At 38.2% G+C, this 18676-nt stretch overlaps 1 protein-coding gene across 1 annotated transcript in view; it reads right to left on the bottom strand.

The window, feature by feature from the left end:
• Positions 1-4166: 4166 nt before the first annotated feature.
• TSPAN12 (tetraspanin 12) overlaps positions 4167-18676 on the bottom strand; it is a 25424-nt gene continuing 10914 nt past the window's right edge. The window contains exons 3-6 of the mRNA XM_009075687.1: positions 16087-16161; positions 12308-12415; positions 9341-9484; positions 4167-4488 (exon numbers count right to left, since the gene is read on the bottom strand). Coding sequence (XP_009073935.1) covers positions 4183-4488; positions 9341-9484; positions 12308-12415; positions 16087-16161 — 633 coding nt within the window. The 3' untranslated portion in view covers positions 4167-4182. The remainder of the gene's footprint in view (positions 4489-9340; positions 9485-12307; positions 12416-16086; positions 16162-18676) is intronic.

The raw sequence follows: 18676 nt of genomic DNA, 5'->3' as shown, positions 1-18676 counted from the left end.
CTTCACATGGACTCAAGCTCTTGACTTGGCTCCTCATCCATCCCCAGGCAGAGACACCATGTGGTGTCCTCCACAGGCTGCAGGTGGAGCTCTGATTCATCCTAGTCCTCCATAGGTTGCAGTGGGACAACCTGTCACCCCACGGTCTTCACCATGGGCTGCAAGGGAATCTCAGCTCCAGTGCCTAGACACCTCCTCCCTCTCCTTGTTCACTGACCTTGGTGTTTGCAGAGTTGCTCCTCTCACATATTCTCACTCCTCTCTCCAAATGCAGCTGCTGTTGCCACAACATCTTCCCCTTCTTAGTTATTCCAGAGTTGCTACCACTGTCACTGATGGGCTCAGCCTTGGACAGCGGCAGGTCCGTGCTGGAACTGGTTGGCTCTGGCTCTGTTAAACACGGGAGAAGCTTCTAGCAGCTTCTCACATAAACCACCACTGTAGACCCCCCAGCACCAAAACCTGGCCACGCAAACCCAATACAAAGCTTTTGTGGTAAAAACTTCAAAAGCTGTTTGAAAAATCTCTTTCCCAGTCTTATTTAACTGTATAGTTGCTGTGACTAACAGCCTCTTTTTACTATTTATCCTTACATATTCTTTTATAGTCACATATATTTTTACAAAATTAACAGTTATAAAGAAGGTAAAATAAAGCTGCTTCCTTGGAAAAGCCTTGTCATATAACCTCCTGGGAGATGAACTGATACCTTGTCAAGAGCAGGATTAGTGAATTTCGCCTCCTAAAAGCATCCCCAAAATCCCAAGTCATGACTGTGTGATGCAAACCTTACTCAGTCCCACAGACTTGGTATGATTCTCAATGGGTAGAACAAGAACACCTGGTGCAGGCAGGGAGTGGCCCCTTTTGCTATACAGGTGCTCTCCCTGACATTAAGTGCTCTGTGAAAAATGTTAAGGAGCATCTCCATAGTTGTTCACTGCATTGAAAAAGATTTGGTTCATTACAGTTTATGCTGCAGAGAACAAAGAACACACCATCCTTCTTAAAGTACTTCTGCAAAGCTGAGGAGGAAAAGGAAATAAAAGGATGAAGTAGCTTCACTGCCACAAGCATCTCTAAATGCTCCTCTCTTGCCAAGCAGCCTCTCTTCTACAGATATCCTAAAGCACTACAGGAAAAGAGCAGGCTCACCGCAGCCTAGTCAATTAATTTTAAGGCTCTTTGAACAAGCCCTAGAAAAACAGAGATACCTCATAGCCTGAGCACAGTCAAAGAAAAACCCTGAAAGTGTTCCAATTTACAGCTGAGACCTACTTCTGCAAACATGGTTAGATACTCAAAATAGAAGGATTCTTTCCAAGAATACTTGTGAATAGTCCATACTAGGGAGGGAATACTTTTATTTCTTACATGTGGGTCATTCCCCTAATGAAACCAGCCCCACACTGAATGCAGATTGGCTCAGGATTTTGGTAGCCAAGCCCAAGGGAGGTTGCCTTCACCACAGATGTTCACCATCATGGAGGTCCACAAACACTGGTCTGGAAGGCTGGTTCTGTACCAAAGGAGGCCTAACCCAAGCAATCCCTTTGCTCTTAAAATAACCTGACTAGGCAGTTAACTGACTGAAGGCAGTGCTTCACTGGCATCTGGGAAGCCTAAAACCAAATTACCTAGGCTGTTAGTATCTCTTAATTCCAACATATCCCCCTAGCTTGGTTTGCTGTACTTGCTCCTTCATAAGCTCTAACCTGTACACAAAATATACACAGGCAACCCTCGCTGGTACCCTGAGGAGTCCTCACATGGAAGGACTAGGAATAGCTGAAGCATTGCTAAGGGAGCTTCCAGAGACACTCCTTGGGTAAAACATTAAGAGCTAGAGTTCCCTGGACAAAGGACATTTTACATTTCTTTGTACATTACTTTTTTTACATTACTTACAGTGATGTTTACATGTAGTCCATAACCAAGATTCTGCAATTTTTGATTTGTATAGACTTCTTTTTTTGTTTTTTAAACAGGGAAAAACAATGACTCAATCCTCTGTGTAGTATCACAGGTCTCTAGCATGCTGAAGCCTAGAGCTGGTCTACACTCAAGCTTTCTCAGACACCTGCTCCTTTTTTACACAGGAGCCTCAACCTCAGCAACAGCAACACTGCCCAGGCTGAGCAGTGGGAGGGATGTAAGTTGGCTGTACCTGTGCAGTAACATTGTGCCAAGTTTTCCCAAATGGTACACAAGAAAGTATTTCTGACAAAGATACCGCAAGCAAAATTTTGGGATGGTCTATCCTTTAGTCTTTTTCTTAGCTCTTAAAAGATGTATTATCATCTGTAGGAGAGGTACAAAAGCAGAAAGGCAATCTGGCTTGCAATACTACCCTTGAAATAATTACACCCACATGCAGACTGCTAAAAAGCAAACAAGAGCCCACACAACTGAAGAGCTTAAATTCACAAGCCCTTAAGAAGCTTACTCAGAAGTAATAAAAGAAGACATCTAAACTTCCAATGCAGTTTTCTCCACAACAGAATAAGTGGAATGGGTAAAGGCATGTCAAATTAACTCTAACTAGGAGCACCCTCCCAATGCCCACCCAAAGTGCAGACTGCTAAAAAGCAAACAAGAGCCCACACAACTGAAGAGCTTAAATTCACAAGCCCTTAAGAAGCTTACTCAGAAGTAATAAAAGAAGACATCTAAACTTCCAATGCAGTTTTCTCCACAACAGAATAAGTGGAATGGGTAAAGGCATGTCAAATTAACTCTAACTAGGAGCACCCTCCCAATGCCCACCCAAAGCATTCCCACATGGGTAAAGGCATGTCAAATTAACTCTCACTAACTAGGAGCACCCTCCCAACGCCCACCCAAAACATTCCCACTCTAGGCATTAAAAATAAAAAAGCCAGCATGGAATTTAAGAGAAAAGTAATTTTATTGTCTATCAAATCACACCTTGATTTTTTCTTCTATTGTACAAATTCCAAAACAAATGAAACCATTTTTCAAATGTAATATTATGTAAAAAACCCATTTGCCACAAACTACTATACTCAGTGGAACAAATATATATTTCAGAAGCGTGGCCAATTGTAAAAATAATCCTGTGAAATAAACATTGCTCATAAAAATACAGTAAAATGCACTTTCCCCACCTCAATAAATACATTTCAATGCTGTTTCCAGTTGGCATTTTAAGCCACCAGAGAGCTCTTAATGAAGAAGTCGCCAAAGTATAATTTCTCCTTACGTATTTTTATAATTATTAAAATCATCCAGAATAATTACAATTACCCAGAACTGTAAGCATTTTCCTTGTAGTCCTTTGTTTCTAGTTTCTTCAGGGGAATCACAGACAGGAGAAAAGATTTATCTACAAAAATGTGCTACTCCCATATTGATTCCCATCTTAGAAAGAATGTTTAAGGTTTTCTTCTTTTCCACTAAGAAACAGTCCATAGAATAAAGTGTTTCAAAGAAGAATTCTTCAGAAAATTAAAGTCTATTCTCCAGAGTTATAGGTTTGTTTTCAATCCCTGTTAATACATTTAACATTAAAAAATAAACAGTTATGTTAGATAAAAATAGAAGTTTTAGAACATCTTTAACGACAGCTAACATAAAAGTTTTGTTAGAAAAAAGAAAATCTCACCCTTTTTACAAATCTTGCAAATTTTTAAATCCAAGTATTAACTTGAATTGTAGTTCTGCTCTCCATGCACACACAAAACCACACAATTATATATACACATATCCCTGATTAAGACATATTCCAAATGGCTTATTAAAATTTGAAAGTCAATTTCAACTGAAGTCACATTTTGTTTGTCCAAAGCACAGTTGTTTCTTCAGAAGACAAGAATTTTTCTTCCTTTCCCATGATGCTGCCTTAGAGGTTCTGTCTACCTGTGAATGAATCAGTGTTTTACACATTGCACAGCTTGTGACAAAGTAAAATATTACTGTGCCCAACTGAATGAGTGCCTTCTAAAAAACAAACAAAATCAACTCTGTTTCATGGATGAGGCCATGGCTAAGAGGATGACAACAGGCATATCTTTCTTTCTATGCTGGTCTCTTACAATTTAATTCATTAGCTTGTTTTTTTCTGATACATATGAAGACTGGTATATTTGGCATATTAGATGAAACAGAATAAAAAACCCCAAAAGACTAAAATCATCTGACTTCTCAGATTCATTGCATCACCTATAGTTCTTCCATTTCAAAGTGTGTATTGAAGCTGTTTGTCATGGATGTATGTTCAAAGATCCTGGTCAGGCTTGGTTTCAGAAGCTCCATGGAATGACATGACAGCTGCTGTGGGGTCTCTCTCTTCAGGGCCATGATCTGATCTGCCCTGGGATCCCTTCTGTCATAGTACAGAGCCCACAGCAAAGTAATAGTGAGGATCATAGCCAGGATCTGTGTCACTCCAATAGAGATTCCCAGAAATCTCAGCACTTGCAGTTGCTTCGTTCCCCTCAAAAAGGTGTACATTTTTTTACCGCATCCCTGTAAAACAAAAATAGATTTAAAAAATATAGTCAATATTACTTGGTTTGCAGTTCCCAAGGTTTAGCTCATCCTACCCAGTGCTGGCTTTTCTGGCTCCCAAAAATCTCCTCTCTCACTTCCTTCAAACAATACTTTGAAAATTATTTTGCCTACATTTTAAGTGCTTCCATAATGCCATCTTTAAGTTTTCTCATACACTGAAACACTAATGGCATGTAACAAGCTGCTAACTCTTCAATTCAGAAATAACTCAAAGTTGATGTGAGTTCCTATCAACTATCAATGATTTCTAAAGAAACTCAACTGGTTTTATGAGGGAATAAAATCCTCTTTATCATCTTGTTTCTCTCCTTAAATTGAAGATCTTCAAGGCTGTCAATTATTTTAAACCCTAGACATTTTTTACAAATAATGTCACAATCCAAAGCTGAAACAGCACTCCAGGAAAGATCTACAGACCTGCATAACCTCATCAGAAAAAGTCTGATGAAAATTCTGTTAAAACATCACAAGTTGATGTTTCACAGAAATGGAAATTTGGCTCTCTGTAAATCATCGATGCGTGCTCTACAGTTTGCTTACATGGCCAACTAACTCCTGCACGAGGCTCCAGGAAAGCTTCCAAGCCCTAATAAGGCAACAAGGATCCACAAAGAGACTGTGGCTCTGGAAAATACTGGGTAACAGTGCAAGCACAAGTTACAATGCTCATTGCTCAGGAAGAGTGATGCCCAGTCTTAGAATAAAATCTTGAAGAGAAGCCCCTTTGCTACTCTAGATGATGCTTATTCTCTATTCTAAACTTTGCAAGGTTTCACATCACAAAAATCAAAGGAACACTGACACCAAGGAAAAATTCAAAGTAACAAACTGGATGGGGTAATAGCATGAGGCACTGGTCCCAGAAGCAGACATCAGGAACTCATCAAAACAGGCACTGTCTTCAAAATGGTACTTTTTGCATTTATATCCTTACTACATATTTCTTATAGCTTTTCTAAGAAAATAAAGCAATTGATCAAAATGACAGAACCTGAAAGCAGGACATGATAAATAACACTTCTCAATCACATTGAAATTCCACAAAGCCAACAATTTCAGAGGCTGCAGTCCTGAATATATTTGATGCAAGGCCCAATTTCTGCCACACACACAAATTTCACACTGTAGTCAATAGATTTTCATTTAGGATCTAAATAAAATTAATGCACTATATGATAATTGTACCAGAGTAACTTAAGGGATCTCAATGGTTTTGCTCTATTAATCATTTCACTGTGTCACATTCTGAACAGTAACAAAAACAGAGAAAAAGGAGAAATGTGCATACCTTGAAATTCCAAAAGAAAAAAAATACACTGTAGCAAAAGCAACATAATTGAACTTGAGGGGAACAAAAACTATCACGTTGGCATCTTCTTTTCCTCAACTAGAAGACAGTTGTAATTATACTATTTTCCAAATTTGTTTATAATTATAGACAAACTGGCTGCATTTTAATATTTTTGACTTGTTAGAGGAATGAAGGTACAAGCTGGTCACAATTTAAAAATGCTCCACCACAGCAATATTCAAGCTCAGTTCATTTTTTGCCTAGAGGAAACATCCATTAACAGAGAGCAATAACATTAATGCCTACATCTCCTGCAGTACAGACACATAACTCAGACAAATTACACTCAATCTAGATAGACTGTCTTCCTCCCCGTAATGATGTTCTTACAGTTCTGCTCTAGTACACGTTCAAAATGAGTTTCAAAACTGTGAAACACTCAGCCAGCCCTGCTATCTCCACATTCATGCATTTCATTTCTGCTTATGTGACATTTTCATAGTTGGTAGCCTGCAATTAAACACTACATAAATATACTTTCCTCTGCAAAAGTAAGTTTGTCACTAAACGGGGAGCTCTTGTTGACAAGTCAAATATAGTATAAAGCTTTGCAGCAATCAGTCAGAAGAATAAGCTTCAGACTCCTATGGATTAAAGGGCCGATTCCTATTTATTAAAAAGGCTGTTTTATATTTTCAGTTTTAAAATGGGAAAAAAGCATACGTTTCTGATTTACCATAACATCATAGAATACGAACCTGAACTTAAATAAGGCACTCTGCAGAAAAGATAAGTCATCAGCATACCCATATTTGTTGTATAGTCAAATTTTGAGTCTACTCAAAATTCTACTAAAACATATTTCAAAATTAAACATTAAAACAAAACCAAAATGCAACCAAAATTAAATTAATTAAAACAAATCTTGAGTATACTAAAAACTGTATCATAAAAATAGTAGAAAATCTTGAACATGCAAGTTTGATTTTTTTGAAGATACCAACTGCTACCAAACATTGTATCTAGGCTGCAGTTCCTGAGCACAAGATGGGCAGAGCTCCTCTTGTCCTCAGACCACAACAAACCTCCAAGGCCACATCATCATCTTCACACTTCCCTCACAACCAATCTCTCTAAGGTCAGTCTGTTCCTTGAACTGCACCAAAGGTGAAACTCATCAGAATAAAAGCAATCCAAGACGACTGACACATTTGAAAAACAGCTTTCACAATACAGCAGGGAAAACATGACTCCTGCCAAAATATAGTCTCAAGTAGAACTGTAAGTCACCTTTCTTTCTGCAAAAGTTAAATCGTGAAGGATTCCAGCTTAGACTACAGGAAGTTCTGAGATCCCAGCAAAAAATTACAGTACAGCTACAACAAAAAATATTTATCAGTCCCAGACAAACCAAACTTCAGTTTTCTGAAGTACTACAAATAATTCTTCTAAAGCACCAGAAAGGGTTTGTCAAGCATTTACATAAGCCAATTTTAGGCTAGCGAGGCTAATCTTATCAGGCTCCCTCTCAAACCACCACACAACGCAAGTTTGTTTTGCCTCACTTTCTAGAAAAGCTTTTCTCCTTCAGTTCTCCAAAGCAGAAGTCAGGCAGATTAGCCTTGGAAGTGTAACTTGGTTACGCATGATACTGATAAACTTATTAGCAAGCATACCGTTAAGAGTCTGTGAGACAATCCACAGACAAGCACCATGGAAAGAATGTTTTGCCAACCAAATATTGTACATATCTCAAAGAGAAATGAAGTATTTTTGTGGCTGGTACAACAGAACAAAGCCTGTCCCTTTTTGGAATGGATTCTGCAGTAGAGAACCAAAAATAAATTTTTGCTAAGAGATGAATTTATCCAAAATGCTCTGGGGTACAGTAGGGGAAGAACCATAAACGTGTCCTTCAGGTTTCTTTTTGTAGAAAAGCCAGGCAGCCTTTCTTTTTATCAAGTGGGTGTTAACACAGCCCTTCTGTCCTATGTAATCATCATCTTTGGCATTATTTTTCTTCAAGTGGAACCAAAAGAACTTAAACATATGAAGTGGTCAGAGAACCACTTGCCTGGAATTCGGCTACAGGAATGAAATGTTAGCAGAAGAGATGACAGGAGAAAACCTTGCACTTCTGACACGACACTCCAATGACTAGTACTTCTCAGAAATTTTTGAGCTTCCTGAGCTCAAATAACGTTTTTGCAATAGCATTGCCATTTTTTTCATTGAGAGACACTGCCTACATAACTCCTGCCTGTTCACATAAGTAGGAAGGGTACTTGGGACAAATGCACATTCTGCAGTTTCCATACATTTACACTCTTCGAGGGCTCTACAACAGAGTTTTAACAGTGGCGACAGTATTACAAAGAGCAATCATCATTGCAGAGTGAGCTGCAATTCCTCCTTCTTCTTCAAGAATGCATAGGAAACTGGCAGGCCCCAGAAGAAGCCTGAATGGATTTTCCCTTCAGAGACTGACACTTCTAAAGTGGTACAAGTACTATCAGTGAGGCTTGCCAGAAGGCAAGAGAGATTCTACAAGTAGCTGGTGGAAAGAAAATAGCCTCTGCCACTATCTTAGCTAACCTAGCAGACTGGCCTTCCGAGGTGCCTTGCTTTTGGCAGTTCTATCTTCTCTTCCTAGTGGAAGCACACAGACTACTAGGATGGATGTCTGAAAATCCAGACTAGATTATGTAATTTTGGTTTATAGAGTCAACACTATACAAATTCATTCCCCAAAACTTGACTGTTTCTAGGCAATAGCTAACATTCATTTTGGCTTGTCTACATAGTGAACCTCCCCTGCTTCAGAGGTATCTCTCCATAGCTCCTGAACAAGAGGCACACAACAGATTCTTGTAAGAAAGGGTCTCCAACAGCACAAGAGAATGGGACAAGACAACATGGTTTGCAGAACTACACCATCCAGTAGAGAAATGTTCATACTGCAGCATCTGAACTCATGCTTCTCAGGCCTGTCCTCCTTGCTATGCACACTATATTACTCTCAAAGCAATCAAATGAAGAATGCACTTCTCAGATCCTTGTAACTACCTAAGACATGCTTTCTCTTGCTGCTGGACTACCTGGACTGCTGGTCATTCTGCTATTACTGAAAGCACAATCAAAGCTCTTCGGAATTCTGTTTGCATAAAAAGATAGTAGTCTGCAGAGCAGTCTTCAGACAAAGGTGATTTTAGACAACATTTCTGTAAGAAGAGTTAAAACGTTTAAGCACATCTTAAATGTTAACTGCACTGCCACTAACTTATTGAGTTTCCAGGTAAGGGTGGGTAGGTGGGTAGGTTGGTTCATTTTTTCTTCCTTCCTCCCTCTGCTTCAGCATTAATAAATAATAAAACATAAACACATTAAACATTTTCCATAAACATCATCACTCTGCAAATAAATTACTATGCTGCATTGCAAATGATGAATTTGGAAAATTACTGGATCAGGAAGAATGTACAAAGCCTTCCAAAATATCCACATTTTTCTTCCTACCTCCTGATAAAGGTCACTGAGATCCTCATGATGTGCCTGCTTAGAGCATCCTGGGAACTCTCTGACACAACAGGAGTCAGGTGGCCAGTCCAGCTCTGTCATTTCCAGCCAGTCTGTGAAGTACACCACGCCACAACATTTAAACTGCAAAGGAAGGATTAGCCAAGGTCAGCAATAATGATGCTACTTCATGAAAGCAGGTCATCAAAACAGCTAAATAAATTCCTAATACCAATTTCCAAAATATTTACATAGAACCAAAACCAACTACAACAGCTTCCATCTATCTTCTTTTGCTGTACTTTGACATATAAGCAACAGCAAAAATGTAAGGTAGTAACCAATGAATATGCCTAAACTAGTCAATTATACTGCTCTGTCCTTTAAATCCCAATTGTTTCCTCAAAGGATGCTTCATGGAAATTGTCCTATCTTGGAATTCTGCTATCCTTACTACAAGGAACTAACTAACACATGATCATTTCACATCAAAATGGTTACAAATGAACAAGTATACCTGTGGCTGAGAGAAGTAGTAGGAAAAGGTCTTACTAGTGAGGACTATTCCTGCAAGGCTACAACTATGAACACATTTGTTGAAAAACAGAAAAAGCACAGATTTATCTAAATACAGAAGAGAAAAGGAATAAAAGAGTAACCCAAAAGGTACAGAAATCACAAATACTGAAATGAAAATGGAAGGAAGTGGTATCATATTAAAATAAATATTGCAACAGAATTAAGCATAAACACAAGAAGTCTGGCTGCAAAGGAGATGAGCTGTAATTGGCTGTAAAAACCCACCAGGGCTACCAACCTGTCTTCTCCTCTGCAACACACACCCAGAGACTTAAAGCCAAACAACCAGTCTACCACATTACTAGCTGCTTTCACATAAAAAAGGGATGAAGCAGCTCCATTAGATTTACTTTGGCATTGGATGTGGATTGACATGACTGAAATGAAGCCTTGCTGCAGAAAGATGCTACTTTTGTCTGTCTGAATGTTCTCCAGTATCAGCCTGAGAGTAATTCATCACCTGGTTCCTTTGACCCATGGGCTTAGGAATATCTGCCCCTCCCTTATCTGCTTCAGAGCCAGAGTCCTGTATTCCACACCACTCCTTGGTCACAAGCAGATCAGTACCCAGACATGTTGGCATACATTGCGCCTTGACCTCACTAGTCCTCTTAAAAATCTCATTTCTTCCTTCTTCACCACAGCTTTAATGTCTCTGGTTTTATCAGTTCGTTAGTCAGTCAAAATCCTCCCAACATGGGACTTTCTAATGAACAATCAAGCTTTGGCTACTCACTTTAATTGCAAAGATCACCTCATTAAACATCCTTTTCTTACTCTTAAATTTTTTCTTCCCCTCTCCCACTTCTTTCCTGACTTCAGGTGACCCTTTTTATCTTGATTAGCATAGTCAACTCTTATATTAGACCAATGAGAGGGTTGGGGGAAAATAATTTACCATCTCTCTCAGACATTAAAAGATACAGATGAGCGAACACAAGGCTGATCAGGGGTGAATCTCTGGTAACAGAATTTAATTTCGATTTTGTTGACTGACAAAGGGCCCCAAGCAACGTGCTCATTCAGGCATAAAGCACATACCAGGCTCATACAGCCAGCATCTGAGTTATGAGTAGAAGGAATACCAATGAGAGCCCACCAATTAAGTAGGAGCTGTAAGAGAGCTTTCTCAGTTCACTTCAAACTTTTCCCAAATCATTCATCTGGTCAGAGCCAGAAAACAGAAAATCTAACTTCTAAATGGAATTTTTTCTCCCCTAGAAAAATAAAGGCATAGTTGAAGTTTGATTACTAATATTCTTATTAAAACCAGGTATTATGATGACACTAGAACAACTAGGAGGATAAGAGGCAGCTTTTAATCAACCTATACACTGAAACCAAAATACAGTACCAGCTCTATTCAAGGAAAATTGATTGAGACCATTTGATCATATTATCTCAGGTATAGAAGAGACATAAACACTCTACCTGCATATGAAGAATCACTCAGCTTCACAGAGCACTTGCATAGCCAGAGCAGGGGACTGGGGGTGGGGGGACGTGAGGGGAGTGGGCTGGTGTTAAACCTCTTTCAGGTTTTAGTATAAATACAGACTAACCAAGTGCTGCCAGGAAATGTTTAAATAAACAGGAAATCTGTGCAACAATGATAGATTTCAGCATTTCAACAAGGGTAGCACAATGACAGGCATTTAAAGAGTTCTCTTCCTGCACGTGAGTTATATTTGGAGTTAATGGGTTTTACCTTGGGCAATTTCATGTTTCGGTAACATAATACTTCATTCTTTAAAAACAGTTCTGAATTTTAGTAGGCTAGAGGGCAAAGCTGTGAATACACAAGGAAGCTTTTTGGTTGGTTTCCCACCCCCCAGTCAACGGAAATAAAAACCCTGATTACTTTCACAAACCTCAGCCAAAGAGACAGTGTTGGCATCTTTTTGGAAACTTCCTTTCCCATTCCTTTCCAGCTAAACACATATCTTAACCATGACAGCTCCATGAAAGGAAACTAAAAGAGCCTATGGGAAGGGGAGCACTGTTTAATATTCAAACACCATATAGAAACATTCATTTTACTTCACCTGCAGATTTTTAATTTTATATTTATCATATCCTTAAATGCCATAGTAATCCTAAAAGGTGCTGGTGTCCTAACCTTATTGGCAAAGGAGAAGAGAGTGTTAGCAATTTAACTAAATTTAGTAACATTCTTTTTTGAGTGTTTAAACATCTTTAGGGCCTACAAAAACTGATGAATTGTATATCAAGTGATGTTTAAAAGATACTATCCCTACACAGTGTTTAATGTGACATGAACTTGCATTTATTTACCTACTAACTTAAACTCAAACCTTTTCCTTTGGCAAATAAATAACATTTACCAAGCACATATTACTTCAGTTCATGAATCAGCTGTCATCTTACCTCCCTCTGGAAGAAATTCCAAGCATGAGTCAGCCATTGGTACCTAGGTAGGCCATAATTGGTCATCCTGGCTTTCAGTGTGATCATATCAGACCACTGCACTGGAACCTGGACCAAGGAAAGAGATGTGATTCACACAATGGATCAGCAGGTTTGTGGCTCCAAATTCGCAAGTACTATCTATTCTGAGATCTTTCCAATGCAATGACCAAAATAACTTTGTATGCAAATAAAACAGGAGAACTGTTTCAGGTTTTACGGTATTAATACTTTACAAGACTTTCTTAAAATATCAGGGAAAAGTTATTTGTATCTTTGCTTACAAATTAACATTTGCTGGAAAAGTAGTTACATTGTGGACAGCTTCAGGGATAATTGGATACAATGTGATTATATCCCTACCAGATGTTTTACCTGGCATAAAACTTGAACCAACTCCCATCCAAGACATCAGGGATGGCATTTGTCTGTCCCAGTTTAAGTACCTCCCTGGTGTCTTCTTAGTCAATAGAAAGAAACAGGCAGCCATATGGGGCAATTCATCTCAAGATAAATAATTTAAACAGAGCAGATGAATCATTCCCTTGAAGTATCAAATCCACCTCACTGTCTAAGGTGACAAACTTAGATTTAAATGTCTAACTTCTACATATATAAAATTAATTGAGATGAATTCTACCATAGGAGTCTTTTTCAGTGATTTTCTGGGTTTGCCTGGAGCCCTGCACACAGGTATGTGCTCCATTTTAGTATGTTGCTCAAGATCAGTAACAAGAAGTGTAGATAAAGAGGCCCTGCGACCTTTTTTCTTCATACACACTCATGGCCTTGTAAATCTTATCTTCTGAAAGAAGGATTCTTGACGTATTTTTCCTTCAAATTGGACTACTCATAAGTGAGGTGCTGCTGCTCTCCATTGCCTGAATATGACACCTCAGTTAGAAACAACAGAAGCAAGCGCTATAGCACCTCACATACAATGCAGTTAAGAATCAAGAATTTTCATTTCTTAACCAATAAGGCTCCGAATTCACAGCTGTCCATATGAAAAATATGCTAGCAGTAGAGTACTAAAAGTACATAAAAACAGTAACACAGAATATTTCTACCACAAACACACTGGTCACTATAATAAAATAATTTGGTTTTGTACTCAAAGAATTTCTCTTTCCTCTGCATTGGAAGTCAGCACTCTGCTTTCTTTGGATACTACTTGATATAGCTGCAATTAAGCTCATATTTGCTAGACTACTTTTTTATTACCTTATTTGAGTTGAACACAGTCCACAAATGTGTCCAACTTCTTTATGAAATCAACGGGAAGCAGGGAGGGAAAAATACTCCAGAAGTGAGAGAAGGAAATTAAAAGCAAGGCAGCTAAGGAGGGATTTTGGAATCTGTTTGACTACTCCAAGAATGCCAACATGTCAAACCAAGGACATTCATGTATCAACTAAATAGCTTCCTATCAGCTCATACACACAGTAGTGTACGACAGTATGTGATTTTGAGGTGCAATTGTTTGACTATACACCAATACTTTTCTGCAGTGTGTAGACAAACAAAAACCAGGGATGCTGGTTTGATTTTAGCATAAGATCTGTAAAGCTTGGTTTGCTACCAAGATCTAATTACTCATTATTATTTTTCTAATAACTATCAAGGCTTGATCAACGCCTAAGTAAACCAAGAACCCACACTGGCTTTTCAGTCTTGTGGGTGGAATAAATTAGTCATGAGGCACACTACATGCTGTGAGCCATCATGAGCTGGAAGGAAAATTGTTTATGCAAGAACTCTTAGAGCAACTTGTCCACATGCCAAGGAAAGCCCATACTGGATCAGCGAAGTGGCTATGGCTCAGTGACAATTTTGACAACATCACCCACTCACCTACACCAATGCTAACCAATTCTCTGATACCCACCAGGGACTCATGTGATTTCATGCTACACTGAAACCAATATGACATCAAGTCCCCCTATGGGTTTAAGAGGGAGTCTTCTTATCTTTATCAAGTAGAGTAGGAGGAGGCATGCTCCAGGGAAGTGACCTGCACACGTATGAAAAAAACACTGAAAAACAACTGAGCTCTTCCAGACTGTCACATTCCCTATGGGTTTCAGCAGCAAGAAACCCAACTTTGGCCCACATGAAAAGCAGCAGTGATAGGAGTAAGAAATCAGACGTAAAGAGAAAAGAACAAAAAGCAACAACAACAACAAAAGCCCAAACAGAGTATTCCAAGGGATGAGAAAGAAAATACATATAGAAAACAAGAAATATATGTATAGGGATAGAAGAAAAAGAGACAAAGAAAAGCAAACAGAGTATCTGGGTTTGCTGTGACCCACTGCAGAAGATGCAGGCATGGAATTCAGCACTGCTTACTTTAGCAAAGGGTGTGGGGAGAGCAGTGCTTTTTTCCTGGAGGGAAACAGCATCATCAGTGTCTTAATATATGGTAGGGCTATGCCAGCTTTTATCAAGCTGTCCCAGGTTTGGGTTTCAGCAGCAGAGCACGTAACTGAAAGCATGGGGGTCAAACTAAAAAACACCATAACTTCAGGTTCTTTAACTGAACAGTAGGGTTAGAAAAAGCATGTACTAGTGCTCTGAAGGCTATGTTATTTCAGGCAGTTTGCACTGACAAGACTTCTGTGGAGAGATGGATGTCATCCTTGGCAAAACCCCCAGAGGACAGAGGGCAGCTATGTCAATAGGATGAAGAATGCCTCGTCTGTATTTGCAATTTTAAAATGCATCAACACAAGCTGACGCTTAAAGCAAAGGGATAGCCTTAATCACTGTTATATTAGAACATCCCTCTGAAATCTGTCCCACAAGGGAATGAATTCTGATGTAAAGTGCTGCCACGTAACTTCAGACTTCAAATCTGCCAGAAATTCCTTTGGCCCAAGTACTGTGTAACTATCAGGAAAGTTCTCTCCCATCTTACTGCAATGTAATTGCTACTCATGGTTGGAAAGACCAGTATACTGGGTATATCTCAGCAGCTGCAAGAAAATATTTGTCCCTCTATTCACAAAAATGTACCAGACTGAGTATAAGATGCAAACATATAGCAGCCAACACAGTAACACTTCAGTTTAATTTCAGCTCAACACTTACCCATTTTCTTACATGAAGGTTACAAGTCCTCAGTTTGAAAATTAAAGGTTGGTGCAGCTATAAAAACTAAACAGAGATAAAACCTCTTCACAGGTTTACAGAAGAGTGTTTTATAGTCAAGACATGCTTTGTTTGAATCTGGCATTTATAGCTTGTGGAGGCAGTGCGTAGATTTCGCAGACAGCAACTCCTCTATTGAAAAGACACACTGTTTACAGTGTAGCACACTCTTTAAAACAGAAAACTTTTGAGGCAAAATCCCTTCAAATTCTCACATTATCTCTCTCAAAATCCTTATTTTAAGCCTGAAGTTCATACTTTATCCTCAAAAATTCCAATTACTTCAATGAGAATCTGCCTAAACAAGAATTAACAAAAAAATTAAGTCCTTAAATTAGACACTGCAGGATTTGACTCTCAAATATATGGAGGAGGTAGGGAGAAACCCAGATAGGACCTTTCAGACAGACAAGCTTTCCCAGAAGAATTCTCTGTTTAAACAGACCACCTTAAAAAAAGGTGGTCACTTGAAATTAGACTGTCAAAATAATGAACAGATATAAACACTACACCAATTAGAAAACATCTAGCTAATGGAACCTTTGTTTTCCTCAGCTGAAAAAATGCAGCCTCCGTTTCTGACTCACCGTTATTTCCTGCTCGTAGGTCCAAACACCACAGGCCAGTTCAACGCAGAATATTACAAGCAAGCTTCCAAAGTACTGCAAAAAACAGAATGGTCTCGGTTACTTTTTATATTCTTTGAAATATAAAACTTTTCAAAGTTTAAATTTGGAAAAAGAAGAGTTAACAATATTAAAGAACATCTCAAAAAATTATCAACATTTCACATGACTGGAAACTGAAATACAATTTTGCAACCCAAATATGTAAGATTCATGCAGCAAACGTTTTGAAAACAAAACATTTCTTACTGACTTGAATGAAGCATAGGAACATTACCATAGAAAAAAATTTCCTTGTTGCCCAAGAGTACAAGTCTATCAGGACATATTATGCTAAAACTGCTGTGAAGAGGACAATCCTTTTTCCGCTCGTACACGCAGAAAAGAAAAAAAAATTGTTTTGTTCCATTAATTTAGGAAACATACAAATCATACTAAAAGCCAGAAGTGCAAAGAAAAAAAAAACACAAAAAAAATTGACAAGATTCTTGAAACAAGGTTCTTGAAAACTATGTTATTATCAAAGTGATTTAGGTATTTGAGGTCAGATCTAACTGTACAAATATTTATTGAGACTGACTGAAATATATTTTTCTATTACCCTAACTGTACAAATATTTATTGAGACTGACTGAAATATGTTTTTCTACTACTATTTCTAATAGTTCAAGGTCTAACCCTTGAACTATTAAAAAATAGAAGACAAGTATAAATGAAGATGCGCAGACCTTGATAATTATGTTTAAGCAAAACTAGTTGCTGCAATTAAAAAGAGCAGGACTAGCTTCTGTATAGCATCAACAAACCCCTTCTGAACTGCAGGATAAAGCTGCATGGAAATTCGTAACTGGTGTTCTCTATTAAAAGTAACCCATTTATCTTTTATTTAAAGCAGAAATATAGTTCCATTCATTCTTGACTGCAAACTTTCTTTCATGTCAATGGACTGAGCTACCCCTCATTCTCAGTACACAAGACCAAGTTATAGTCTTCATGGATTTCAAACTTTTTTTAAAAAAATCAAAGAAAAACCATCACAATGTAAAATAGAACAGAATAAAGATATAATTCTATCAGTAGGATACATGCCAAATGGCTTCTAATTTAGCAATTTCTTTCTGAAATCTACTTAGGACAGATATAAAGGACAAAACATGTAGTGACAGTGAGTTGTTTGGGTTCTTTTTCTATTAAAGGCTCAGTAAGAGATATTATTTAAAACAGTGTATAAATCCACAAATGTTAGGATTTAACAGCCATTTACATAGCACCTTTTTCATTCTCCCAGTCTGAAACTAAGTAATTCACAGATACCTTGACAGATACTGAACAGTGTCTTAATTTCTCGTTGCTGATCAAATCTACCTCCCTGAATCAGGTTTGTAGATGCAACATACACATAAAAAAAGTGCATGTAAAAATACATTAATTTTCAGGAAAAACCTGTACCTGTACCCTCCCCCTGCAAAGGCTGACCAATAAAGATAGTGTTGAAAGAAAAGTTCCTGTTTTATTAGTCTTCACCACATTACACTGCATCTTTATAGTCATTACAGCTGAAAAGCACACAGCATTTCCTTACAAATCAGCATTGTAAGCATACACAGAGCTCCACTACAGGTCTTCAATAACCAATACATTCATCTTCAAAAATATGAGGGAAAAGATGAATCACACCTTGCAAGAACAGTGATGCTTTCTCACACATATAAATTATTCAGCTTCTATGCAATGTATCCACTATCACTGCAATGCCTACAAGTTATGCAAAGGGTTCTCTGGAAAAAATAAATAAATAAAAAACCCCATGAAAATCTACTTTTCTAAGTATTCACTTTCAAAGCAGGAAAGAATGTCCCATGCTTTACATCTTTCAATTAATAATAAAATGAATGCTTAAGGGCATTTGAGAGGGAAAACAACTAAATCTTTCAGTGAAAAACAATTTTAGTTCTCAGCTCACAAAAAAAAGTCAAAGGGTTTATCCTGTAATTGAATAACAAGCCTGAGACTGCCTGCTACCCCTGAATCTTATACAAAACTCACTGATCATGGTGAAAGCAATGCATCTGGGGGTGTACGTATGGCCTTCTCTGCAAAACTCATAATTTGCTGCTCTTTGTAACACTGAATTCATTCATCAGCCTTAACATTTGAAACTCCCTCATTTTTTGTCAGCACATAGTTAAGAAAGCTTGAAGTAGTAGTTGGAAAGAAAAGAGCCAAACCTAAAATTTTCTCCAGTTACTGACTATAGCTCAGGATAGAAAACTATTTAGCCAGATTAATTCATAAACCATTCTGGGTCTGCCAGGGACTGAGCACTCCTGACTAGCTACATCTGGACACATCAGGGTGCTGCAGAATCGAGCCTTGTGTCCTGAGAAAGCCCATCTCTCTCCATAGGGTAAAAGACACAATGAGGTTACACACATGAAAGTCCATGCTAGGAAGTAAGCAACATAAGAGCAAGCACACCAAACTCGCACACAGGAGGTTCAGTTTCACTCTGCTATTGGAAGGGAATATTATGCCTCTCTCTAAAAATAAT

This window comes from Acanthisitta chloris, unplaced genomic scaffold (genome assembly GCF_000695815.1).
Source record: "Acanthisitta chloris isolate BGI_N310 unplaced genomic scaffold, ASM69581v1 scaffold7525, whole genome shotgun sequence".
Lineage (NCBI taxonomy): Eukaryota > Metazoa > Chordata > Aves > Passeriformes > Acanthisittidae > Acanthisitta > Acanthisitta chloris.
Note: the sequence above shows the minus strand (reverse complement) of the source record. Positions and strands in the feature narration are given on the sequence as shown.